We start from the raw sequence: 26,739 nt of genomic DNA on the forward strand, positions 1-26,739 counted from the left end.
GAGATTCCTGGGAGAGTATAGGTGGGCCAGATTCCAACATTCCATCTTGTGCACAAGACTCCGCGTGGGGCCCTGAGAATGTGCTCCGTCAGATCATCAGGGGCTTTGCAAGTTCAGGCTCCTTCCTTAGAAGGGATCTTGTCCCTCAGGGTCAGGTGCCTTGACCGCCATCATTCATTCATCATGTTTCTCTGTGTCTACCTTTTTTTTTTTTTTCTTTTGCTCACATGCCATTCACTTTGGTTCTCCTTTATCCCTGTTCTAGTTTATCGAGTATTTGCTGTTTTCCTCTCACTGGGCCGCATGTTGCCAGGGAAGACAGGAAACGTGACGTGGTTGCCGTCCCCTGGCTGGGACAGAATAAACCCACAAGAATGAATGGGGACCCACAAGGCAGTGCCTGAGCTGTGGCACCGTCTTGAGTGCAGAGGGGATTCAGAGGTGCAGAGAGAACTGACAGAGAATCTTCCAGGGAAGACTGGAACTTTAATTTAGAAAGACCAGGTTCCAAAATTCTGGAACTGGCGTTTGTTAGCTGGATGGCCCCGGACAAGTCACTTAAATTCAGGGCCTCAGTGTCTTCATCTGCAGGAGAGACATAACAAGCTTTACCCTTCGGGGTCTTGGGGTGCATTTAGGTTTCAGAGCTAGGCTGCATAAAGTGCCCAACGGGTAGAACATACTCAATGAGGGCAACGCTTTATTATTTCGGTCATCGCCATTGAGTCGAGACCAAAAGCTAGGGGTTGCCTAAGAGAAGGAAATTGAAGGCAGGGGAAAAGCCCGGGAACAGCGGGTAGGACTTCGCAGGACACATGGGAGCCGCCGGGTAGAGTTTTAAGAGCCTCTGCTTCCCTGAGAGTGTATAGAAATCAAGAGTGTCAGGACCGCCACCAAGCCAAGAGGGTACAGACGGCAAAGAGGGGCTGCGAGGGGTCACCGGCGACGCTGGAGGGCCCCTTGACCAGGGGTCTGGCTAGACCGCAGACGGCGCGCGTCCCCCTGCCTCTCTCTGCCCCCACGTGCCAGTGTCTCCTGGTCTTGCCCCCTTCCACTTGGAGGCTTCCTTCCTTCAGGACATGGAACGAAGGCACCAGGAAAAATTGAAGATGCAAGCCGAGATTAAGCGCATTAACGACGAAAACCAGAAACAGAAAGCAGAGCTGCTCGCTCAGGAGAAGCTGGCGGACCAGATGGTGATGGAGTTCACCAAGAAGAAGATGGTAGGTTTCTTTCTTTCTTCCTCTGGGCGCAAGCAGGGAAGGGGTGGGGCGGGGTGGGGTGGGCAGAGCATCCGAAGCAGGCTCCGTGCTGTCAGCACAGAGCCCGACGTGGGGCTCGAACTCATGAACCGCGAGATCGTGACCTGAGCCGAAGCTGGACGCTCCACGGACTGAGCCACCCAGGCGCCCCTGAAGATAGTAGGTTTCCGAGGCCCGGGGCTTGTGGCCACGAACGAAACACCTACGACACGGAGAGGCAGGCCTGAGATCTAAGGGGACTCACCGCAGGCAGCCATGCCTCCCTTTCAAAATGGATGTCCTTCATTCAAGGACCTGGCTCCTTTTCCTCTTCATGTTGGCCGGTTCACTTATTCATTAACGGAGAGTAGGCTCGAGGGACACCCAATTTAGGGTGTTATATCCTTGTTAACACCTTTGATTAGAAGTTGGATGAGGGTCAGGTACAGGCAGGGAACAAAATGAAAACTCTCGGGGAAAGTGAAGTTTTTGTGGATTCCTGGTGGCCTCTGCATAATTATATCCCCAGTAATCATGGGTCACCTGCCCCATAACTTTCTTGTGAAAATTCCTACATTGGGCATCCCGTCCTGGGTGTTAGAAAATAGAGCCCTCTCCCGCAGTGGCTGTGGAAGCCGCGAGCACAGGTGTGGCGCAGAGCAGGGGATCCAGGAGAGGCCGCTCACGCCATGTGGGCTCACTCAGGAGCCGGGCTGAGAACCGGAGGGACCAGGGTCAGTGAGGAGTGGAGAGTGGAAAACAGCTTCTAAGCCTGGCTTAGACGGAGCGAACGTGGAGTTAGGTAAAACGAGAAGGAAGGACTGAAGGTGGCAGGAAAGGCATTCAGTGCTGCATGTGTGTGCCCCTCCTGCTAGTTCCGAGGCTCTGTGGTGACAGAGAACGTGCCCTACTTCCCTGTAGCAGGGATGGCAGGCAGGGGGACATCGCGGGCGTGTTCTGAAAATGGCGGATCGGATATACCTGTATGCTCCAAATGCAAGCCACAGAAAATGAAGCTCAACAAAGCTTTTTAATTTATTTATTGTTTGGCTTTGGCTTGCTTATCAGATGCCAGGAGATGCAGGCAACAGCAGGAACAGAGGTTGGGGGCAGAGATGGTTGGGGACGGGGATGGTTGGGGTGAGGGATGGTTGGGGACAGAGATGGTTGGGGTCAGGGATAGTTGGGGACAGGGATGGTTGGGGGCAGGGATGGTTGGGGACAGGGATGGTTGGGGACAGGGATGGTTGGGGACAGGGATGGTTGGGGCAGGGATGGTTGGGGACAGGGATGGTTGGGGACAGGGATGGTTGGGGCAGGGATGATTGGGGTCAGGGATGGTTGGGGTGAGGGATTGTTGGGGACAGGGATGGTTGGGGACAGGGGTGGTTGGGGGCAGGGATGGTTGGGGGCAGGGATGGTTGGGGACAGGGATGGTTGGGGGCAGGGATGGTTGGGGGCAGGGATGGTTGGGGGCAGGGATGGTTGGGGACAGGGATGGTTGGGGGCAGGGATGGTTGGGGTGAGGGATTGTTGGGGGACAGGGATGGTTGGGGACAGGGGTGGTTGGGGGCAGGGATGGTTGGGGGCAGGGATGGTTGGGGACAGGGATGGTTGGGGGCAGGGATGGTTGGGGGCAGGGATGGTTGGGGACAGGGATGGTTGGGGGCAGGGATGGTTGGGGGCAGGGATGGTTGGGGACAGGGATGGTTGGGGATGGGGATGGTTGGGGGCAGGGATGGTTGGGGTCAGGGATGCTTGGGGAAGGGATGGCTGGGGACAGAGATGGTTGGGGGCAGGGATGATTGGGGTCAGGGATGGTTGGGGGCAGGGATGATTGGGGTCAGGGATGGTTGGGGGCAGGGATGGTTGGGGACAGGGATGGTTGGGGGCAGGGATGGTTGGGGACAGGGATGGTTGGGGACAGGGATGGTTGGGGATGGGGATGGTTGGGGGCAGGGATGGTTGGGGTCAGGGATGCTTGGGGAAGGGATGGCTGGGGACAGAGATGGTTGGGGGCAGGGATGGTTGGGGACAGGGATGGTTGGGGGCAGGGATGATTGGGGTCAGGGATGGTTGGGGTCGGGGATGGTTGGGGACGGGGATGGTTGGGGTCGGGGATGGTTGGGGACGGGGATGGTTGGGACGGGGATGGTTGGGGCAAGGATGGTTGGGGACAGGGATGGTTGGGGCAGGGATGGCTGGGGACAGAGATGGTTGGGGGCAGGGATGATTGGGGTCAGGGATGGTTGGGGTGAGGGATGGTTGGGGATAGGGATTGTTGGGGCAGGGATGATTGGGGTGAGGGATGGTTGGGGTGAGGGATGGTTGGGGACAGGGATGGTTGGGGACGGGGATGGTTGGGGCAGGGATGGTTGGGGCAGGGATGGTTGGGGACAGGGATGGTTGTGGATGGGGATGGTTGGGGGCAGGGATGGTTGGGGCATCACAGTGATCACGGAGCTGCCGTACGTCGGGAGCTCAGTCTGTGCACGGGCTCTGTGCGAAGTGCTTTACAGGTGTTGTCTCACTGAACCATTACAGCACCTTGTAAGCCTTGTCACTGACTGATGCAAAATACCCCGAATGCTTTGCTGTGTGTCCAACAGCAGACCGGGTCGAACGTACCTGGAATGCCGTGCACTTTGTGCGGAGCTCAGCCACCGGTTCCCCGAATGGGTGGATGTAGTGGTAATAAGCCGGTCATGTGTGGGAGCTGGTGGACAGTTTGCAGAGCCCGTGGCCGTCATGACAAGAGATGAGGTGGTGAGGTGACGGGGAGCTGAGAGCGGTTGTTGGGGACCCCTTGGACCTTGAGCAGAGCTGGAGGCCTGGGCTGGTGGGGAAGTCACCAGAGATTTCTGAGCAGGAGAAGAGTAGGGCTGGTCTTCACACATGGAAGGGACACAGGGGGGCGGAGCTGGGATAGGCTGGCGACCGGCATAGCGGTCGGGCGCTTGGGCACGCCCACAGCCCATGTCACAAGACTCACCTCACAGGGGCCTCTGTTCTTGCAGCCGGGGCTGCCCCTCTAGGGCTAAAGGCAGAGACTGGTTGTGGAAGTCTCCAGAGTTCCCTGCCCTGCCATCTGGGGCGAGGTGAAACCGAGGCCAGCTTGACACACAGCCCCCCGTGCACAACTCACAAGTGGGCAACTCACCGGGCTTCACAGAAGCCTGGGCAGGTAGAATGATGGCTACGGAACATTCTTTATGGGAGGATCACGTTTCTGCCCGACCCAAGCCATTAGTCTTATGACTACCCAAGAATGCTAGTCGGGAAGCCGGGCTTGGGAAGATTGTAGGGATATGTCTGTTCTTTCCGAGAAGTGGCAAAGGGCGCCAACTCTGATGGTTCGCTCGTTGGGTATCTGCTGGCCACCGCAGGACTGCCCGAAGTGTGGCTGGCCGTGTGCCCAGGGACTAAGGACCCCCACCTGCTGCGTTTTACACGACACGCAGGATGTCGCAGTTGGTACTTGGAGAGAGGGCCCACTGGCCTTGCTCCTCGGACACGGTCTGCGACGCAGTGGGTGGAGCGTGAAGGCTGGGCTTGGGATGCCTGCGTGCGTTGCTAGCTTTGTTTTGTCCAAACCGAAAAGCAGTCAGGGAGTGGAGACCCCGGACAGACTGTTGCGGGGGCTTCGTGTCTCTGCAAGGCTGCAGCGGTGGGGGCTGCTCTACGAGACCTTTTCTTCCTGGCAGGCTCGAGAAGCAGAGTTTGAGGCTGAGCAGGAGAGAATCCGGAGGGAGAAGGAGAAGGAGATCGCCCGCCTGAGGGCCATGCAGGAGAGGGCGCAGGATCACCAGGCACAGCAGGTACCCGCTCAGTCTCGGTTCCCCTGTGCCTCCGCCACTCCCTTAACTACCCCCTTTGACAGCCTGCGAAACCACCCTGGAGGGCAGAGGTGCGGAAGAGGGGATGCAGGTTACCTAGACTTGAACAGTCTGATGAGGGCGGGGAGGAGCAGAGAGAGAGGGAGACACAGAATCTGAAGCAGGAGCCCGATGCGGGGCTTGAACCCGCAAACCGCAAGAGCATGACTGGAGCCGAAGTCAGACGCTTAACCGACAGAGCCACCCAGGCCCGCCCCGATTATTAGCAGTTTTTGAAACGAGAGGCAATCGCAGGACCGCCTGGAGGTGTTCGAGGTCTGGGGAGGAAAGAATCGGGATGGGTGGCGGCGAGGGAGGGCAAGGTGACCCTTCGGGGTGTCTGCGGACCAGAAAGTTCTACGAGATTCCATGTACTCTTCCCTGCAATGACCTTGTTGCCAGAGAAATCCACGCCACGCCTCAAAGCAGGCCGTGTCGGAGTCTGCAGCCGGTGTCTTCCTGAGGTGCCCGCTGGGTCTCGGGGTCGGTTTGCACCCTCGCTGGTCTCCCCACCCTCTCCTTTCCCAGGACGCCTTGCGGGCCAAGCGCAACCAGGAGGTTGCGGACAGGGAGTGGCGCAGGAAGGAAAAGGAAAACGCGCAGAAGAAGATGGAGACAGAGGCCAAACTGCGCCAGAGCCGGCTGGAACAGGTGGCTTTCAAGGAGCACGCTCTGGCCGTTCAGGTGCAACGGGACCGGGACGATTTCGAGAGGATTCTTCGGTAGGTGGGGCTGGGCACCCCGGCTTCCTTTCCTTGGCCTGTGGCAGGGATGGCCCGCACTGGGGGGAGGACCCTGCTGGCAGGTGCACAGACAGAGGTGCTCTCCTCTTGCCCGGGACGGTGGAGCCATTCTGAATGGATGGGTAGTTGAAATGTTTCAAAGACAAGAATGGGGAGCCAAGAGGTTTTCGTTTTTGTTTTTTTTTGAACTTTTAATGTTTATTTATTTTTGAGAGAGAGACAGAGCTTGCGAGGGGGAGGGGCAGAGAGAGAGGGAGACCCAGAATCCGAAGCAGGCTCCGAGCTGCCAGCATAGAGCCCGACGCGGGGCTCGAACTCACGAGCCGTGAAGATCATGACCTGAGCCAGAGTTGGACACTCCACCGGCTGAGCCACCCAGGAGCCCCAGGAGCCAAGAATTTTCTGATTAGGGATTTGGAAACCAGCACCCGGAGGTGTCTAAAGAATTGGGTGTTGTTTGGATTGTTTATCCCGGAGGATTAAAGGCGTAGGTAAAAGTATACATCTGGTCCCTCTGCCCTCCCCTGCCTCGACTTACCCCCGCTGGCTAGGGGTCAGGATGCAGCAGGTGGTGGAGGAGATTACGAGGAACAGAGAGAGCTTCGGACACCAAGCTTGTGAGTCACTGGAGAAGAGCTCTGGGGGGCGGGGGTGTCTTTGCCACTCATTTGATAAACAGTATCAAACACGTAAACTCAAGGCTCCGCCGTGGGACATATTGGAGGTGAACAAAACACTGTCGTTGGCCACCGCTGTGGGAAGGATGTGAGCAACTCCTACTTGGGTTGACCTCCCCTGTATCCATCTGTCTTTCCTGCCAGCTCGTCATCCTTTTATTTTCGTTGTCTTTTGTCTCCGCGATAATTCCCACCTGTAAGTGGAAGTGAAGTGTTCACAACTGTCGCTCTCCCTGCCCGTCGTTCACCCCCAGAGCCGCCAGCCGTCACGGCTGCTCTGGCATCAGTCGGGGTCACCTGCCGCCACCAGACCCCACCCCCTGGGCTAAGTGTTCTGGGCTCACCAGGAGTGACTCCTTTCTTGCTCTGGTTCGGACTCTGTGATAGCAGCAGCTTTCAAAGAAACAAACCGAATTGCGATGGGGGTGTGGATACGAGATTACAGAAATCGTGCTCCGGTGAGTAGAGACTGAGAGGTGCGGCCCGGCCTTCTGGTCTACCTGGTCTATGTGCCAGAGGTCCTCCTTGGTATTGACCCCATTAGCTGCATGCCAGACCCCAGGGCCCCCCGCCAGAGGCAGCGCAGATCTGTAGGAATCTCTGTCCTTGCCAGGGCCAGGGTCTTGGTCTTTTATTGGACCCTGGGGCCCCCCGCCTGCTCCCCCAGCCGCGGTGGCCTTTGCCTGCCCTCAAGGGTCATGCCGTGGTCTCCGAAGCCTGCCGAGGAAGGCAGCTTCCTTAATGGCCCCGAAGATTCTGCCCCTGGGCTCCAAACTACCTTTCAGATGCCTGCCCTCACTGCCACATGCCTTTAGCAGGCACTAATAAATATTAATGGAAAGAAATTAAGGTCCTCCTTCTGCCCCTGACCCATTTGTCCCTTCTTTGCTTTGTTTGCCTGAAGCATATGCACCAGCCAGTTATTAAAGCGAGACCAGCCCCTCGGAGATGTTCGGTCTCACCTGCTGTTCTGGGTTAGCATCTAGACCTGGTGTCTCCAGGGCCACGTGACCACCAGGCCAGGTGTCTTCCAGTGCTAGGAATGTCCCTGCCCGGAGCCAGCAATCCAACTTTTCCTACTTCAAAGCATGACCTTGTGGATGGCCTCTACATGGGCTTCCTGCTTCCGGACAGAGGGATGCCTTTGACTCTCAGCTCACCGACTAGGCAGGGAGAGCTGACCTACCCTCCCCCGTGGTGCTGAGAATTGCCTTGGAGCTTTCACCAAGTACTGTGGCCCCGGGCTCCACCTCCACAGATTCTGATGTAACTGGTCGGGGGTGAGGCCCAGGCTCCAAGGTCACTGCCCTAACGCCGTGAAGTGACCAGGCTCTTCCCCACTCAGATTTCCCACTGCCTGCCAGCCCAGGGGATCTCCAGTGACACACGCAGCTTCCCATTTCCACCCTGTCTCGCAGGATGTAAAACAACAGAAAACCATTCTCCGTCTAGGAAAATAAGGGCGAGGCAAAGAGGCAAGGCTTCCTGCTGTCACAGATGTGTCTGAGCAGTGGAGGTTTGGAGTCTAAACACAGAGGGGTGAGGAAGCCAGCGCGTGTCTCCTGACAGCCTGGGAGGCTCCGTGGCAGGTGCAGGGTTTGGGAGGTGCCCGCCGGTGTAAGGGACGTGCCCAGAGTTGGGACGATGCTGTGTGTTGTGGGTCTGGGGAGATGAGTAGGTGACTTGTGCTTTTGGAAGCTTTGTCGGGGACACGAGTACCCTCAGGGCAGGGGGGGAAGGTAAGGAATCCCTGCCTGAGATGATTTTACATGTTGTTTTGGTTTTTGATTCTGTCAAGAGGCATCTGGGTGGCTCCGTTGGTTAAGTGTCTGACTTCGGCTCAGGTCATGATCTCGAGGTTCGTGGGTTCGAGTCCCACGTCGGGCTCTGTGCTGACGGCTCAGAGGCTGGAGTCTGCTTCGGATTCTGTGTCTCCCTCTCTCTCTCTCTCTCTCTGCCCTTCCCCTGCTCATGCTCTGTCTGTCTGTCTGTCTCTCAATAAATAAACATTAAAAAGACAATTTAATAAAAATAAAAAAGAAAGAACTAAGATGATAGCTCAGGGTGGCCTAGCACCGCGCTCCCCCTGGGATGTGAACACAGTGCCTTTGAGTTTTCTGGAGCCTGTCTGGCCCACACGGGCTGCTTGGCTGCTTGGCCAGGGAAATCAGGGCCCGTAAAAGTCCCCTCGTGAAGAGGCCCCTGTGGGGAATTTGGCGAGCTCCCGCCTTCTTCCCCGCAAATACGAGAGCCTGCACGACAGGTGTCAGACCTTGTCACTTCTAAGCATCCCCGTTGCAGTTTTGTTAATGTCATTGTTATTGTTTGTGGGAAGGAAGGGAGGGAGGGAGGGAGGGAGGGAGGGAGAGAGACAGAGACTATCTTAGAACAAGCCAGAGACGAGTTCTGCATTGCACGACAGAAAGAGCTGGAACAGTAGCTTCCAGTGGGTGAAACCCTGAGCACAGGCCAGCTCCTGGTGAAATATAAGAATGCGGGATCTCTCGTTCAAAAAGTATTAAGAATTTCAAACCAGTGGGCGCCTGGGTGGCTCAGTCGGTTAAGCGTCCGATTTCGGCTCAGGTCTCATGGTTTGTGGGTTCGGCCCCGCATCTCGGGCTCTGTGCCGACAGCTCAGAGCCCGGAGCCTGCTTCGGATTCTGTGTCTCCCTCTCTCTGCTTCTCCCCTGCTCACACTTTGTCTCCCTCTCTCTAGAAAATAAACATTAAAAAAATTAAAAAAAAAATTCAAAACAGTGATGGAGGAGAACCAGAGCGCGCACGGGGCCCTTCGGAGCCCGCCCGCGGTGCCGGGCCTGGCTGAGGAGGGGGCGGCATGCCTGGGGGCAGCTCTGGTCTCTGAGCCCCGGAAAAGGGCCGCAGTGTGCGGGGCTGCGGTCTCTGAAGCATGTCCACCGGAGGAGCCCTTCCGGGAGGCTCCCGGGGTGCAGCCGGTGTCCCTCCTCCAGGGCTCAGAGAGAGCAGATCGAGAAGGAGCGGCTGGAGGCGGAGCAAAAGGCCGCGGGGCGCCTGCGGCACGCGGACGAGCTCCGGCGCCAAGTGCGCGAGAACCAGCAGAAGCAGGTGCAGGACCGCGTCGCCACCTTTGAGGAGGGCCGGCGTCTCCAGGAGGAGGCCCAGAAGCGGCGCGAGCGCATCGATGACCTCAAGAAGAAGAAGATCCAGGAGCTGAGGTGCGCCCGGATCCCTGCGCCCCGCCCCGTGCCCCCCTCTCCCAAGGACGGGGTGTGCGGGAGTCGGGGCGACTCCTGACTCCGGAGGGGGGGGGCTGCCGCAGAAGGTTCCGGGCCCGGGGCCTCCTGGATCCGTGGCAGGGGCTGGAGCCCTGACGGGAACGCGTCTGGGGGACGGATTGTAGGAGCCGGGATGGGGGGCGCGGGCCCCCAGGTCCCGGAACCCCCACCGGGGCCTGCTTCCTGCTGCTTCTGTCTGGTCCCACGGCCCACGCACGCCTGTCCCGCCCCCTGCCCCCTGCAGAGCCACGGGCCTCCCTGAGAAATACTGTGTGGAAGCCGAGCGCAGAGCCAACATCCTGCCAGCAGCCTCTGTGAACTGAGGGGGGCCTCCGTGTCCCCGGGGACGCCTGCAAGGGGACAGGCTCTGCCCAGTCTCTGGGCGTCCATGACTGCCACTAGCCTAGACATTTTAGAGGTACAGATTAAATTTATCCCACTTCTTTAAGGAACGGCTCAGCTTTCTTGGGGGAGGGGGGCTGTGTCTGCTGCAGGGTACTGAACGGGAGCCAGGGCGAGGGCGGCGCGAGGGCCTGGGGCAGGGGACCGGAAGGTGCCCTCTGCAGGTGGTCCCTCCCAGCCTCTCGGGCCCTTCGCCCTGCGTCCTCTGGCCTTTTTGGGGCCCCGGGATGTGGCCTTCGTGTCCTCCTTCAGCACAGCCTTGCTCTGCCCCTGTCCCACGTCTGGTTTAGAGGTATTTCAGTGCCAGCGGTTGGAGCTGTCTCTCAGGGAGGGGCTGGGGCAGGAGGGACCCGGGCTGGGCCCCCACCTGTGACTCAGACCCCACCTCCTGTGGCGGGGGTGGGGGGTGGGGGGTGGGGGTGGCGTTTGCACCCTCCTGCTCTGCCCTCTCCACTCCAGGCAGTGCCTCAACACGGACACCCGTCGACCCCCGGGCCCACCCAGAGTCCTGCGCCTCGCCCAGACCCGGCTGCCCCATCACCTGCTCTCTCCTAACTCTGGCAGCTGGGGCTCCCCAAGGCCACCGTCGCCTCTGTTAGTCAGCTTGCCTTCCGTTTCCCCCAAACACTCTGATTCATTCACGCATTCAAAGGCTTCTTGAGCGCCTGCCTCGGCTGGGTACCCCCCAGGCACCCGGTGCAGCGGACCTGGGTCCACCCTCCCGGAAGCTTCTCGCTTGGCCAGTCTGCTCCTGCTCCTCCCTCGGCTACTCCACGCCAAATGTCTTGTGCCTCTAGAATAGTCTCAGCCTTTTCTGGAAGGACCCCGCTCACCAGGCTCCTTGTGGGCTGCAGAACTGTGGCCCAGGGGTGGAGCCGTTTCCCGTTCTGTATGCCAGGGGGGTGGGGAAGGCTCCAGCCCGCCCCCTCGGTGCTCTAGGCCTCGAATCCACAGCCCAGCCTTGCTTCCCTCCATGGGCCCTGCACGAGAGGACGCAGAGGGCAGTGCCGGGCGCGTCCTGGGTGTTTGCAACGCCAGGTTATAAGGGCCTCGGGCAAGAGTGCTCTTTTCATAGGGCCCAGGGAGAGTGGGCAGGCAAGCTTCTCCCTGTGCCTCGTCTTCGTCAGGGAAGCCTCCCCAGGCACCGTCTCCGCCTGCCCCACCCTGCCCAGGCTAGCTGCTGGGGCGGGGGGCTCCCTCCTTCCTGCTCAGTGGCCCTGAGTGCACCCCCCCCATCTTGGAAAGATGTGGCACTCTCCCAGGACGGGAGACACCCCCTGACCTCACGGGCACGCCGCTGAGGATTCCGGCGCCTTCTGTGGTGGTTTAGCTCCTCAGGCTCCTCAACTGCGGTTAGTTACTACCTGCGGGGACCAGGCAGTGAGCCCTTACCCGTGCCGGGGCAACCTCTTGCCAGGAAAGCCAGAAAGGGCCTCGGGTGCCTGGAGTTTGCCCAGATCCCTTCCTGAGTCACCCATCTGAGGGCCAAGGAGGCAAGGGCCCTGTCGGAGTGCGGATCGGGAAGAAAGGGTGTTCCAGGCCCGTTGCTGACCTGTGAGGCCCCGTGCGGAGAAGCGGGCAGAGTTCACAGGCTTAAAGCATGGCCTGCATTTCACCACAACTGCTGCTCGTGAAACCGCGGGTGTGCGGGGCCTGGCAGCTCCCGCGGCCTAAGAATGAGACCATCTTGCCGTGGCCTAGACCCGCGGCGGGGGGGGGGGGGGGCGCGGGGGGGTGGTGGCAGGTCTGAATGAAGGCCTGGCTTCGGGGATGGGGGCACACGGCCACCTCTGGGCGGGTGCAGACGGTCTGGGAGTCGTTCCCCTCCAGGAATCCAGGAATCGGCCCGTGATGTGGAAGACGGGCTTGGTTGCTACTCTTGGGATTCCTCGACACCCTGCACAGGCTCCCGCAGGCGTCAGGGCCGGCCCAAGTCGGCTCCTAGAAGTGGGGCATTCCTGACGGCTTGCCTCGGACTTGGGGGCGGGGGGCCCACAGCTCAGGAACAACCAGCTAGACATCGGGCCTTTGGGGGGGGGGGCCGTGCTTTCTCCCAGGGAAGGCTCTAGCATTCCGCCCTCTGCTCTGAGGCAGAAGCGTGTGCGGAAGCAGGGCTGGGAGATCGGGAAGTGCTGTTTGGTGCGTCTTCGTTGACGTAAATGCAAAAAAAACAAAACAAAACAAAAAAGAAAGAAGAGAAAAACAAAGCTCCAGCTCCTGACTCTGTCGTCTGGGTTCCCGAGCATCTTCCCAACTGCCTGTCCTCTGCCCCTTGGGTCTTCGGGTCCTTGCAGGGTCAGGCCGGGCGGGTGTAGTCTGGCAAATCCAGGGGTGGGGCTCCACCTTAGAGCCCTGGATCAGCTCTGCAGGCGGCCGTCGCGCGGGCACATGTCCCCCGGCTCTGGGCTGGCCCCGCACCCCTACCTGCCCTCTGTGTCACCCTCTGCTGGGGCTGGGAGGCGGGCTCAAGCCCCCTGCACCTGCCGGAGAGGCGGCTGCATGACTCAGCAGCCTTCCCTGGTGGCCAAGCCCGGCTGTCCCTGACTCAGTGGGGTGCTGGGATGTCCTCGGCACCCCCAAAGCCTCAGCATTCCCGTCTGTGACTCGGGTCACCGCCAGACATTAATTGGTCTCAGTAAAAGCACTTTGATTCGGCTCGGATGAAAGGGGCTCAGAGAGTTCAAAGCCAGACAGGGCTTTTGGGGTGAGAAAGGGTGACAGCCGCCTCGGTGACAGTGGAGGGGAGACGCTGGAGTCTCAGACAAGGAGTCGAGGTGTGGAGGCCACAAAGTCCCTCACTGTTTCCCCCTCTTATCCATCCTGGCCGCTCCCCCTGCAGAGGGGGAGCCTGGCAGGTAACACTCCAGACCAGAGGGTGACCTCTCCCCCTCTCCTCCCCCTCCCATACTCTGGGACGTATTCTAGCAAATCACCCAAGGTTACTCGAAGAAGCTCATTTCCAACATCACAGAAATCTCGAGTCCCAGGAGAGGCTAGGTCGCGTCCCAGGAGAGGCTAGGTCGCGTCCCAGGAGAGGCTAGGTCGTTCTTGATCTGCCTGGCTTTACACAGCCAGACCTTCCCTCTAAGCTTCCTCCCTGCTGGGACACTCTCGGTCCTGGTGCCGGTTCTGCATTTTCCTTGTGCTCTGCATGCACTCTTTGGCAAGGCGTGCCCATCACCCCAATGCCCTTTTGACGACTTTGAGGCTGGGACAGGAATAGGGTTGAGATTTTGGTGGCTTTCTCAGGAGACTCCTGGAAAGAGGAGTCAAGGCAGGGGGTGGGAGCGGAGAGCGGGAGAAAGTGCCCAGAGCTAAGGAGCTTTTCTGCATGGCCCCTGGGGAGAGACGGTTCCGGGGCTAGTGGGGTGAGCACCAAATCAGAGTCTCAAATCTGGAAGGGGCCGCAGAGACCCTCTCGCGCTTGAATCCCTTTTGCAACCTCTCACCAAACGATTGGACAGTTCGGGCTTGCACACCTTGAGAGACAGGATGCTCATTACCTCAAAAGGCAACCCAAACGGTCTCAGGTCAGCCCCGATGGTCCGAGTGTCATTTTCTGCATCCGCCTGGCTGCCGGGACCACACGAAACAAGTCCGGGCTCTTTTTACACCACACCCCTTCAGGTACCTCATGCAGCCATGTGGGCAAGCATTCGAAATTCTGGAAACACAGGACTCTTCGGAGCATTTTGTGGGGTGGGGTGGGCTGTTGGAAGGAGAGGGCGGGGGAGAGCAGGGAACCTTTATCCCTTGGGCCGGGCAGTTAGCTCTCCTGACGGTTAATACTTCCATGGTCCCAGCCAGCCCTGGCCCGGCTGCCCCTGAACCCCACCCCTCGGGCACCGCCTTCCCCTCTCCCAGCAACGGAAACAAACAGGGAGAGGAGAGTGAGGGCGGGCCAGGCGGGCTTAGCGGGGAAGGCTGAGGCAGACAGGCACCCGGCCCTGCTCGGCCCCTGCCAGCTTCCCCACAACCTCCCTGGAAACTGCCAGGCAGGCCAGGCGGGCCAGGGGCGGCCCCCCGGCACCCAGGGGGACCACAGTACCCGTCCGCCGTGTGTGTTGGGGGGAATCCACACGGCAGAATCAAAAGGCAATTTTATTTCTATAAGTTCAAAGTCCGAAGTCCCACCGGACGCATGAATGAACCCATCCCAAGGCCTCTCTGCACACAGACGTGCACGCGGTCCCGGACGACCGGTCTGAGTTGTGTGGCCATCCTGAAGGCCTGGCTCCAACCCCGGTGAATGTTCTGCGGGAATGGGGAGAAGGTCCCCAGAGATCCGGCCGTCAAGGCTCTTCGCTTTGGGGCAAAAGTAACCATCAGCGGACTCTCCTGGCTCTGCTCTTCTGAGTTGCGTCCTGCTGGACCGACCCCTGGTTTCTTTCCCAGGGACTGAAATGCTCCCCCGGCCGCTTGCGGTGCCCCGGGCCCGTCACGGGTCACCCCCAGAGCTGTTCAGAGGTCACTTCCAGCAGGTGAGGGGGCTTGCCGCACATCACCACAGCTCGTGACCCTGGGAGCAAGCTGGCACCCCCTTCCTCGCTGCCGTCCCCACCAGACCCAGTTGTGCTAATCGCGGCCTCCCCAGGGCCCAGCCCGCTTGCCAGTGGATGAGAGTCCCGGTGGATACGGTTGACCTCCTTGAGGTGGACATAGTTTTTACCGTCAGAGTCTCTTTTAAAAAATTTTTTTTAAAACGTTTTACTTATTTTCGAGAGAGAGGGACAGAGCATGAGCGGGGGAGGGGCAGAGAGAGGGGGAGTCTCTCGAATCCGCAGCAGGCTCCAGGCTCCGAGCTGCCAGCACAGAGCCCGACGCGGGGCTCGAACTCACAGACGGTGAGATCATGACCTGAGCCGAAGTCGGACGCTCAACCGACGGAGCCACCCAGGCACCCCATCTTATCATCAGAGTCTCTTAATTCTTCGGTTTGTCATCGGGAATTCAAAGACTCTTTCCAGGCGGTTCCGTTGACAGCATGTCGGGTCCTAACCTTCAACCCCCCACTCCCACCCCCTGCCTTGCCGTGCTGACACAGTAGTGGGCAGGCCACTCCGCTAGGGGCTGGGGACCCCTCTGTGCTGCTTGCTCCCGTGAGTCTGGGCCATCGCTTGATGGGAGGGATTTGGGTACATCTGGGCCCCCCCAGGAGCCCCCCTCCTCCTGGGAGGACCAGCAGGAATCGTGGAGCCTCGGGATGCCTGAGCAGGGGCTCGGGGAGGCGCAGGGGTCAGGAGCCCTTGCCCACCACCCCTGACCCTGCAGCACTGACCTCGGTCCCCGAGCCCTGGCCTAGTTCCCGAAACTGAGCCCACCCATGGATCTCGGCCTTCTCTCTGTCACCGACCAACCGTTCCTTGTCTGAGCTCGGCAGTGTCTCCCCATGTCACCTGGGCCTCCCCACCCCGTCCCTCCACTCTTCTGGTCCCACCGTGGCCTGGTCCGGCTGCCTTCCCACCGCGAGCCCTTGCTGAGAGCTGTCGAAAGGGATCAGCCGCAGGGGCTTCCTGCCTCTGTGTGACCACCCGTGGGCACCTGTCTGCCCTCTCTCAGACTCGTGTCATGCCCTCTCTCAGTCCGTCCATGGCCGTCCAGGCCGTCTCCTCTGGGGGTTTTCTTGGCACGCTCACTCTTGGGGTCTGCTGTCCACTTCCTGGGTGTTGTAGGGGTGAGCCTGGGTCTACACGGGGGCCTGGGAGAGGGGTAAGGGCCTGCTGATTGTGCATGTGTGTGTGTGTGTGTGTGTAGCTTAGCAGGGGGCAGGTTGCAGACCTGGGGAGATGGGAGCTCCAGCTTGAGCCTGGGGACCTGGGGGCAGGGCAGGAGGTCCGGGCCCACAGCAGTTGTGTGAAATTGCTGTGCAAGGCTTTGGAGGAAGGGGAGGCCGGCCGGGGCCTCTGCCTGTCCTTCCCCAAGACGTCGTGGGGCTGGGCTGCGCCTCATCTCAGAAGCAGCCTCTGGGCCTCTCTGGGTCCTGGATCTGCCTCTTCCCTCCTCCGTGTCTCTGTTCACTCCTTTCTAAGCCTGTGTCTTGAGATTCTGTTTCTGTCTTAGGACAGAAGCAAATATAATCAGGGCGCCTGGGGGGCTCAGTTGGTGAAGCATCTGACTCTTGGTTTTGGCTCAGGTCCTGATCTCACGGTTCGTGGGATCAAGCCCCGCATCCGACTCTGTGCTGATGGTGCAGAGCCTGCTTGGGATTCTCTCTCTCCCTCTCTCGCTTCCCCTCCCCCACTCATGCTCACTGTCTCTCTTTCTCTCAAAATAAATAAACATTAAAAAAAAGAGAAGCAGGGGCACCTGGGTGGCTCAGTCGGTTAAGCGTCCGACTTTGGCTCAGGTCACCATCTCGCAGTTTGTGAGTTCGAGCCCTGCGTTGAGCTCTGTGCTGACAGCTCGGAGCCTGGAACCCGCTTGGGATTCTGTGTCTCCTCCTCTCTCTGCCCCTCCCCTGCTCACGCTCTGCCTCTCTTTCTCTCTCGAAAATAAACATTAAAAAAGATGGAACAAATAAATAAAAAAAAAGAGAGAAGCAAATACAGCCCCAACTGGCGGGTGTGCGCAAAGGAGGCCCCGTCTCCTGTGCTGAATGAACTGTGCATTTCTTAGGGAAAAGCAAGGGGGGCCGTCTAGGGTTCACTGGACCACAAATGGCAGCCTGGGCCCTCTGCCTCCTCTCTCCCCCTCGGAGCCTCTGACGGGCCATTTGGATGCCACATGTGTTTCTGTGCCCCTTTGCTGAGCACGGACTCTCTCGACCGTCTTCTTTCTCCCCGGGGCACAGACAGACCCCAACAGTCCCCTGGATCTGTCCAGGCCTCTCTGAGACCTGAAAAGAAAGTGGGTGGGAAGATGGATGTTTGGGGTGGAGACTGGGTGAGGGAAAGGGAGAGGAGGAGTTGGGGTGGGGGTGGGGGGGCTCCCGGGAGTGGCCTCTCTTCTTCTGTTGAGGATGAGCCCAGAGAGAGACACGGGCTGGGGCTGGTCTCAGAGCCAGGGGGCTGGGCCTCTGCTGTGAAAACCAAGCTGACACTCAGTGCACTCACTCGTCACCAGCCTCCAAACCCTGCAGGGCTCAGGGCACAAGGCAGGAAGGCCGCCAGCTTCATTTATGGGCCCCAAACTGCAAGGAGGTGGCAATTAGCCCTTAGTGGGTCAAAGGAGAACAACAATGTGACTTGCCTTTTGAGGCTCTGAGGGCCCCCGGTGTGGAGCCCTCAAAAGTGGCTGTTCTTCTAGGAGTATCTAGGTCCTCAGTTTCCCCCAGCACGTGTCCCCTGGGACCCCCCACTCCGACCCAGTAAAAGTGCCTTTGGTGGGCCCTGTCTTCTGGATCACTTTGGAGCCCAAGCCCTACTCCCTGCTGGTAGCTTCCTGCACCAGGTCCCCAGCTGTCGCTGGGGGAGCTTGACTGCTGGCGGCTTAGGCTGTGGAGCAGGACTCGGGGGGGGGGGATCCTTTGTTAGGGGGCTAGGTTGCTTCTGGTGGGCTCACGCCTATTTGGAACCCCCTCCCAAACCCTCAATTCACACACTGATCCGTGTTGGTACGACGCTGCTGGTGTTGTCCCAGAGCCAAGGGATAGATAGGCTGGCCAGTCTGCCCTTTAGCAGATGGGGACTGAAGTCTTCCCGCGTCTCAAGTCAAACTTCATTTCTCATCCCCATGAATCGTGCGGCCCGCTTAACGCACGTCCCGACCCTAACCACAGCCCACCCTAGCTCAAATCCCGAACGCAGAAACCACAAACCCCAGCCTCAACCTACTGGAACCCCAACCCTAAGTCGGCCTCGGCCCAGCCTCCAGTTTGGCCGTAGCCGCATTACCACACGTGGCTGTGAATGAACCCCTCGCTCACGCCTTATCCTGACACGGACCCCGGTCACACAGCCTAGCCTCAGCTCTCGCTGTCACTCTAGCCTAATCTAGCCCTAGTTCCTCAAGGGTGACCTCGAGCTCACTGGTGATCCCAACCGCCCGACCCAGCCTTCGCCCCGGCTCTGATATGAACCAACAGCCAGGACCCAATCCACCAGCCCTACACTTGACCCTGATGGAGCCACAGCTTTCCTCTTTGCCGTGCAGTCCCCCTTCTTCCTGGCCCCCCCGGTTCTCCGCCCCCCCCCCCATCCCCCATCACTGGCCTTCCAAGCTTCTACCCCGTGGGTGCATTTACTAACCCACACGACCACCGAGCCCTTTCCTTGGACCGCTCTGGGTTGAGGGTCAGGATGCCTGGGCGTCCCCCCACTTTGCCAGGCTCAGCAGCAGCAGGTGGGCTGAATCCCCCCCCCATCTGTAAAGGGGGGATAATGATCCTTGCTCTCCTGAGGGTGCAGGGTAATCTCATAAACCTCAAAATAAACAAGGAAATACAGATATTCGTTGGTACCTCTGGCGGGCCCTAGAGCACCCTGTCATTGCTGAGGGGGGTGGTGGAGGCATTTGGAACACAGAGGCGCGTGGACTCCTCGCGCTTCCTCGTTGAGCTGGCCGCGGCCCGTAACTCTCCCCAAGGCTCTTCACCCCTGCCCTCCCTGTGGCCCCTGTCAGCGACGGCCCCGCTGAGGGAGCTGAGCTGCTGAATGGGACCGCGCAGGACCTGACCCCCACCATCGTGGGTGGGCGGTCCTGGGACCCCCTAGGCCAACGAGCCGGGGGCTGGTCCTCCGCCTTCTCGCTCTGCCTCCTCCCCTACCCACCCAGCTCCAACCTTCCCAGGCCACCCCAGTGAGCAGTCCAGGTCTCGAGGGGCCTCGTCTCCCCTCCTGTGCCTGGAAGCAAGGGCACCAAGTGACCCCTGAAAGGTGTGCACAGGCGGAGACGTGATGCGCGCACGCCCCCTTCCTGGTCTTTCCGGTGGCCCCCAACACCCCCGCGCCCAGGAACCCCCTGCGCTCGGGGCTGGCCTCACCTCAGGTAGGGGTGGGCGCCACAGCTCCCTAGGGGCAGCCAGGGGAAGCCCCTGTGCCCATGCACGCCTCCCTCTTTCAGCCCTGGGGAGACCCGACTCCCTTTGAAGGGCCAGAGGCCTCAGGGGAAGGCAGGCTGGACGTTCCCGGGCTCCTTCATCTGCCTGGGCCTTCCTTCCAGCCCGAGTCCCCTTTCCTGCTGCCCCTTCCCACAGACCTCAACCAGGGCCGGGGTGGGGGGGGTTCCCCCAGGGTCACAGATGAGCTTGCAGGAAAGGCTGGGTCAGACCCCTGTGTCCCTGGGCCCCGGGTTAACCCTTCCCAGCCTGGCCACCTTTCCTCCCCAGGCCTGGCTCTCCTTCCGCTTCCCTGTCTCCCCGGGGGAAGGAGGCAGCAAATGAGTGGTGAGGGGAGCTCTGTGGACGCTGTAGAACCAGGCGACTGTTGTTACCCCGAGCATGGGGCCAGGAGGAAGTGGAAGCTTAACAGGTGCCTAATTACAAGTCCCGCCGGCCTCCCTTTGCCACTCTCGGGAGAGGGAAGAGCTTGGGTGAGGGCTGGGTAATACCTGGGTAGGCCGCTCTGTCACCCCGATAATTAAGGCTCCCGGGGCTCCTCCCCAAGGCGGGGACCAGGCCCCCTCCCTCCTATAGAAATAACTCCGGCTGTGGCCCCGGCACTCACTGCACCTTACTGCCACCCCGGGCAGTGTCTGGGCCCTCCGCTCCCCCTCCCTCCACCTGTCCCCACATACCCACCACCGCTGGCCCCAGGGACACCCAGCCCAAGCGGAGGAAACACCAAGCCTAGAGACATGGCAGTCCGAGGAGCGTTCCACCTTCTGCTCGTGTGCCTGAGCCCAGGTATGGGGCTGGGCATCCGGCAAGGACACCCACGCGATGCCAGGAGGGCAGGGAAAGGGACCACAATGGGCCCGCAGCGGCGCCTCGGAGGTGGTCCGAGGCCCCGCTGCCAGCTGGCTGTGGATATGGCCAAGACGGCCCCGTGCCCGAGGGTTTGGGGCACAGGCCTTGATGGATCTTCGCGGTGCCTGTGAGCCGTGTGGGGCTCGGACGTGCACGCACACGCTGTGCACGGAGAGCAGGGCTTGCCTGGAGAGCTTGCCTGGGGATCTGGGGGTGGGGCAGGGTGTCAGGCGCACGGCGAGGCTGGTGTCGCCGGGGAGGCTCTCCCCGGAAAGGCCCCTTTTCCTCTCTGTGTGCTGTTCCCCCTGGGAGGACCCGCTCCCACCCCCAGGCTAGAGCCAAGGGCAGGGAGTTGCTTTGAGAGGAGACAGCGCCCCCTAGGAGACGGACTGTGCTCTGAGAGCTCCAGGGTAGCGCCACCCCCCAGGATGAGATGGGGGGGGCGGTGGGGATGGCGCCTCCCAGAGCCCCCTCACCCCGAGGGGGCACACCTCGAGGGCAGGGCTCAGAGGTTGACGCTGTGGCCCCCTGACCCTGTTGGGGCAAGTCCCAGCAGGAGCCCCTGTGTGTGGGCATGGCTGGAAATGGCTGAGACCCTCCTGGGGTCTGGGTTCGCAGGAGCGCGTTTGTGGGAGGAACTCAGGGAGCATTTTCAGCCTTCATGCACACACACATGTGTGTGTGTGTGTGAGAGAGAGAGACAGAGAGAGAGAGAGAGACAGAGAGAGAGAGAGAGAGAGACTGCATTACTGGCAGGGTGACAGCAGGGTCCCCTCACGAAGCTCCAGCTGTTGTCTGGGGACCCGGGACACGTCCATGTGTGTGGTGTGGGGCGTGGGTGTGGCAGGACAGACCGGCACTCCGTGTGTCTATGCTCCAACACCCTCTCTCTGCTCTGTCACCTCCAGAGGGAGGGTTAGGAGCTGTGCAGGCAGCTGGGAAACGCACCAAGGATGCCCACAGGGGGCGCACAGTCCCTGGTGCTTTGGCTGGGGGACGGGAGGGGGCTCACTGCGTCGCCTTGGCCCCCTTCCTCCCTCCTTCTCTCCAGGGACTCCTGTCCAGCTCTCTCTCCTTGGCTCTCTTCCCTCTCTTGTCTCATGCTCCCTGCAAGACTTCCTCAGTGCAGGAGTAAGAGGGACCAAGGTGAGACAGCGAGGAGTGAGGGGTGTGGAAAGGCTGGAGCCCCGTGGACAGGGTGGAGGTCGAGAGGCTTCTGGAGAGACTGAAAGGCTAGGGTGAGGCTCCCTGGCCCGGGACAAGGGAAGACACTGCCTAGTGCAGGGTGGAGGCGCTCTCATTCAGCCTGTCCCCTCCTTCCCCAGCCCCCTCCCCTACAGATCTACCCTCCTGTTGGGCTGCTGGGCCAGCCCCCTGGGTATGGGGACAGCCCTCCCGGCAGCCCTTCCCAGGGTGGAGCCTCTGCTCTCTGGGCTCTGGCTCATCCCTGGTGTGCCTCCTGGCGCCCCAGGAGCTGGCAGTCAGTGCCAGGATCCTTATCTCAGGAGAGCCGATCACATCTCCCTTGGCCCGGGGCTGGAGGAGGTGTCCCCACGATCCGCTAGTGCCCCGTGGCCGGCCCGCCTGCTCTGGGTCACCCTGGAGCCCGTGGGGTTAGGGCTGCTGGCCCCGCCAGGGTTGGGGGCGGGGGATGCCTGAGGTGTCTGGGGGTGTTAAAAAGGCCCCTGCTGGCCCTCTGGAAGTGAACCAAGCTTCTGCAGGGACGTGTAGTGTTGAGCGGATGCGCACGGGGAGGGCGCCGTGGGCAGGGATGCGTGCCTTCCGGATGAAGGCGCACTGTGCGTGCAGACGCGTGTCTGTGTGGGTAGCAAAGTGGGACCCGCATAGAGATGTGTCTGCGTTTTGAAGGTCTGTTAAGTGTGGCGATGTGGGGCGGTGACCGTGTGAAACCGTAGGTGTGAGACACTCTAACAGAGACGAGGCCCCGAGAGATCCGGAGAAGGGCAGAGCGGGAGTTGCCGAGACCAGGGCTGGGACTCCGGGGATTTGCTGGCTGTCTGGTGGGCCGGAGCGTGAGCCAGGCCGGGCCAGGGGCCTGGGCAGGAAGGGCTGCAGGAGCCTGGGGGGTGGAGCCTGCCTGTCCTGCCTGCCAAGGTTGGGGCGGCCCCTCCCCCCACTCCCCACACTCCGTATTCCTCTCTGGGTCCAACCGGTTGGGGCTAGTGTTTGCCTGGGGCTCCAGGGGAGGGAGGGCAAGGAGCTGGGTCCTGAGCTTCCAGATCTTGGCTTCTTAGCGGGGCTGACTCAGTGGAACCAGGGCTGTGAGCAGTGGGAGGGGCCCCAACTGGAGCCAGCATGTGTGGGCGGCTGTGCCTGAGCCATTCGATGGCACAGGGGGACGGACACAAAATCCAGAATGCCATGTGTCATCACACAAGGCTCAGACTGTCCTACGGATGCATGTGGCCGTATTCCCAGGCCCAGGCCACGAGCAGCGCCAGACCCACGCAGCCAGGCTGCCTGCCATCGCGCACAGGCACGAGTGATCACTCAGCGCCCTGACACAGCCAGTCACACGTGGTCACACCCAAGGGTACAGCCACAGACACGCAGGTGTCATACGCAGAGACACCCGCAATCATGTCACGTCTTCGACTCCTGGGGCTGGAAAGGGACCCCAGCGGCCATGGCTTCCACCGTCCGGTCTCCACGCGGGAACACTCTCTTGGCCCAGAAAAAGGCATCTTTTAATGAGCCAGGATTTTCCATCGGAGCGTTCAAATCTGGTCGTTTCGCATGCTTACATGCACACACACACACACACACACACACACACACACAGGCGCGCGCGCGCACACACACACACAGCAGCCACTCCTCCCCAGGCAGTTCCATGCAGGATGGCAGAGAGAGGGGCAGAAGCTGACTGCCCCCGCCCCCTGGTCTTCTCTCCCCCTCTCCCCCCACCTGCCCTGCCTCTCCCTTAGCACTGCTGTCTGCTGTGCGGATCAACGGGGATGGCCAGGAGATCCTGTACCTGGCAGAAGGTGATAATGTGAGGCTGGGCTGCCCCTACATCCTGGACCCTGAGGACTATGGTCCCAATGGGCTGGACATCGAGTGGATGCAGGTCAATTCAGACCCCTCACACCGGGAGAATGTGGTGAGTGCTGGGCTTAGGGTTCCCCTTGCCCTACCTGTAGGCCAGCCTGAGGGGAAAAGGAGGGCAGAGAAGGAAATGAAGACCTTGAACGTCCCCAGTGGCCTCTCCAGGGATGAGGCGACAGGCCCGCGGGCTCTGTAATCACAAATCACCATTAGTTGGCCTTCTCCCACCTGCTCCGGAGGGCAGGGGAGGCCTCGGGACGGTCCCAGCCTGACCCGACACTTTCCGACGCTTTGCAAAGCGCCTGATCTCATGTGCTCTCACACATTCACTGGGAGGTTAATGGGTCAGGTATCATCGTCAGCATCTTTCAGCAGAGAAAGCGGAGTCGCGGAGAAGTTCGGTGGAGAAGTTCGGTGAAATGCCCGAGGCCACCGAGCCACGTGGCCCTCCTTGGCCGTGCCTGGCTCACCGCTTCCGTTTCCTCTCTTTCTTCCCAGTTCCTTAGTTACCAGGACAAGAGGATCAATCATGGCAACCTTCCCCACCTGCAGCAGAGGGTCCGCTTTGCAGCCTCAGACCCCAGCCAGTATGACGCCTCCATCAACCTCATGAACCTGCAGGTGTCTGACACGGCCACCTACGAGTGTCGGGTGAAGAAGACCACCATGGCCAGCCGGAAGGTCATCGTCACTGTCCAAGGTATGGCCGGACTCCTCCGGGCGCCCCCCACTCCCCCACCCAGGCTCCAGAGCCCCTCGGCCGGGCCCCGGCTCACACCTGCCCGGTTCCCCGCAGCGCGGCCCGCGGTGCCCCTGTGCTGGTCTGAGGGCCACATGACCCACGGCAACGACGTGGTGCTCAAGTGCTTTGCCAACGGAGGCACCCCGCCTCTCTCCTACAAGTGGGCCAAGATCAGCGGGCACACCCACCCCTACCGCGCCGGTTCCTACCACTCTCAGCACAGCTTCCACTCGGAGCTCTCCTACCAGGAGTCCTTCCACAGCTCCCTGAACCAAGGTGGGTCTGAGCGAACAGCGGGACCTTGGGGGGACACGCCGACAGAGCCAGGCCTGGGTCCTGGCTGCTGCACTGACCCGCTGTGAGCCTCAGGCGGCTGGCTGCACCCCTCTGTGCCTTGGGCGCCTCACAGAGGGAGAGGGAGCGATAGCATCTGCCTTCCCGGGGCCGTGGGGGGGGGGTACTCAGAGGGCTGAGGCCCACCGGGAGGCTGGACAGTACTCACTGCCAAACAGAGACTCTCAGAGCTGGAGGGACCTGGAGAATTCCTCTGGTCTCACCTTGTCCTCACTGTACAAAGAAGGACACCAAGGTCCAGAGAGGGGAGAGATTTGCCCAAGGTGGCAGAGTGAATTAATGGTGTCTCCGTCCCGTTGCTGGGAGAGGGGCTGCCTCGTCTCTCCGTTTCAGCACCACGGGTGGGGGTGAGTCATGGGGAGAGTGGGGTGGGCCGGTGTGTGTGTGTGTGTGTGTGTGTGTGTGTGCGCGTGTGCGTGGGTGCATCCGCCTTCTCTCCTTCCCTCCCCACCGGCAGTGGTCTAGGCTGGGGTGGCCCCCGGGCCCTTGCCACAGCCCTGTGGTGCTTTTTCAGTTTCAGGCCTGAACAACGGCGACCTGGTGCTGAAGGACATCTCCCGGGAGGATGACGGGCTCTATCAGTGCACGGTGGCCAACCACGTGGGCTACAGTGTGTGCGTGGTGGAGGTGAAGGTCTCAGGTGGGTGCAGTGGCAGTGGCCCTGGGGGCCCTGGGGCGGGGAGGGCGGGACTGGAGGAGCCTGGGCTGTCTGCTCTGCCTTCCCATTTCCATCAGGGCTGGGAAGCCGCGGGGGACACAGGCATCTCCTCATCCCTCCTCACTGGGTGTCCCGGGGCCCCGACACCCGCTGGGACCCTCGCTCTCTTCCCCACAGAGGGCCGGCCCCACACTTCCCGGTTAGGGGGCACCTGCCGGGCTGCAGGAAGCCTGACTGTCTTCACTTGTCTCCACAGACTCCCGGCGCATAGGCATGATCATAGGCGCAGTGCTGGGCTCCCTGCTCATGCTGGGCTGTCTGCTGGTGGGCATCTGGGGGCTCGTCTGCTGCTGCTGCGGGGGCGGGGCCGGCGGCTCCCGCGGTGCCTTCGGCTACAGCAACGGCGGCGGCGGGGTCGGCGGAGGGGCCTGCGGCGACTTGGCTAGTGAGATCAGGTAAAACCTGATGCATGCTGCATGCTGCCGAGCGGCAGGGGACCGGCGCCCTGCCCCTCCTCACCCCTGCCTGCCACCGGGCCGGCCGGGACCCCCACCCCCACCCTGCCGGCCATCGCCAGGAGTGCCGGGGACCGCAGCATGTCGACCTGCCACCCGCCGTGGCTCCTCTCTCCCCGTCCCGCGCCAGTCTTCACCTCTGCTCCCCTGCCCTCCGTTTCCCTCCTGTCTATGCACCTCTCTGTGCGCCTTGTCTAGACTGTAAGCTCCTGGAGGGCAGGGACCGTATTCCCCCCCCCCCCCCCCCCCGTGTTTGCCCTGTTTCACGCCGGTGACAACTCTGGACATGCTTATTTAAGAAGAGTCAATAGTAAGGATAGTGCTAATAAGGTATATTCGAAACCGACTAGAAATAAACATAGAACAAGCCTAGGAGTGCTAATGACCGCAAAGCCCCGGGGAAGGAGGCAAAGGTGGAGAAGGAGGTCGAGGGGCAGAGGCGAGGAGAGGAGAAGGCGAGGGCGAGGCTGGTGTTAGCTAAGGAGAGCGAAGGACAGGGAAGGCGGCTCCTCCCGGGCCTCCGAGCCTCCCTCCCCGTCTCGGGGACGGGTGCGCACGTCGGAAGGGGCCGGGGGGCGCCCGTGGGGCTGCCCGCCGGGGGCTGGCGGACGCTCGCGGACGGGCCCCGTGTGCGGCGTGGGGTCGCCGGCCAGGAGGAGGCAGAGGAGAGCAGGCGGAGGCCGAGGGAGAGGCGAGGCGCCGGCGGAGGGCGGCGCGGGGCCGAGAGGCTGCCGGCGGCCCCCCGCTCCGGCCAGGCCGTGCCCACGCCGCGCCCGGAGGAGCCCGCTCACCCGCCCGCCTGTTGTTTCCACAGAGAGGACGCCGAGGCGCCCGGGTGCAAGGCCGGCGGGCGCGGCCGCAGCGTCACCCACCTGCTGGGGTACCCGACGCAGACCGTCAGCCGCTCCCTGCGCCGCAAGTACGCGCCCCCGCCCTGCGGCGGCCCCGAGGACGTGGCCCTGGCGCCCTGCGCCGCCTCCGCCGCCGCCGCCTGCGAAGCGGGCCCCTCCCCGGTCTACGTCAAGGTCAAGAGCGCGGAGCCCGCCGACTGCGCCGAGGGGCGGCGGGAGCGCACCGACGGGCTCCTGGTGTGAGCGCGCCGCGGGGCTCCCCGCCCGCAGCTGGGGACGCGCTCCGCCCCGCGCCCGCCGCGCCCGCCCGGGCCTCCGGGCCTCCGGGACCCACGGCGCCTCCCCCGGGGCCCGCGCGCGGTGGCGGGGGGTGGGGGGGACGGCGGGGGGGTGGGTAGGGGGCAGCGCCGAGCGCGGTCGAGGCCGGGGGCCCGGCGTCCCCAGGCGAGGCGGAGGGCCCCGGGGCCGGACTGGATGGTTGCGTGTCAGGTCTGAGCTCCCGAGCGGCGGTGTT

General features: G+C 61.5%; 2 protein-coding genes across 2 annotated transcripts in view; both read left to right on the forward strand.

Moving 5' to 3' along the window:
- The window catches only part of CFAP45 (cilia and flagella associated protein 45), a 28,446-nt gene extending 18,208 nt beyond the window's left edge, over positions 1-10,238 (forward strand). The window contains exons 8-12 of the mRNA XM_042976513.1: positions 1,077-1,223; positions 4,946-5,059; positions 5,645-5,838; positions 9,506-9,730; positions 10,035-10,238. Of these exons, the coding sequence (XP_042832447.1) occupies positions 1,077-1,223; positions 4,946-5,059; positions 5,645-5,838; positions 9,506-9,730; positions 10,035-10,113 (759 nt within the window). The 3' untranslated portion in view covers positions 10,114-10,238. The remainder of the gene's footprint in view (positions 1-1,076; positions 1,224-4,945; positions 5,060-5,644; positions 5,839-9,505; positions 9,731-10,034) is intronic.
- A 9,686-nt stretch (positions 10,239-19,924) lies between these two features.
- VSIG8 (V-set and immunoglobulin domain containing 8) lies at positions 19,925-26,468 on the forward strand. Its single transcript, XM_042976765.1, has 7 exons — positions 19,925-19,973; positions 22,985-23,160; positions 23,604-23,805; positions 23,902-24,123; positions 24,722-24,841; positions 25,116-25,314; positions 26,189-26,468. Exons 1-7 carry the CDS (start codon positions 19,925-19,927, stop codon positions 26,466-26,468), a joined length of 1,248 nt encoding a protein of 415 aa, XP_042832699.1.
- The last annotated feature ends 271 nt before the right edge of the window (positions 26,469-26,739 follow it).

The sequence above is a fragment of the Panthera tigris genome, chromosome F3 (assembly GCF_018350195.1).
Source record: "Panthera tigris isolate Pti1 chromosome F3, P.tigris_Pti1_mat1.1, whole genome shotgun sequence".
NCBI classification, from domain to species: domain Eukaryota; kingdom Metazoa; phylum Chordata; class Mammalia; order Carnivora; family Felidae; genus Panthera; species Panthera tigris.

What these genes read in the sequence shown, in the direction of transcription:
- VSIG8 (XM_042976765.1), top strand. Translation starts at nt 19,925, where the DNA reads ATGGCAGTCCGAGGAGCGTTCCACCTTCTGCTCGTGTGCCTGAGCCCA. An exon ending in GCTCGTGTGCCTGAGCCCAG is followed by an intron (nt 19,974 to 22,984) that starts GTATGGGGCTGG and finishes CCTCTCCCTTAG; the next exon opens with CACTGCTGTCTGCTGTGCGG. An exon ending in GACTTGGCTAGTGAGATCAG is followed by an intron (nt 25,315 to 26,188) that starts GTAAAACCTGAT and finishes TTGTTTCCACAG; the next exon opens with AGAGGACGCCGAGGCGCCCG.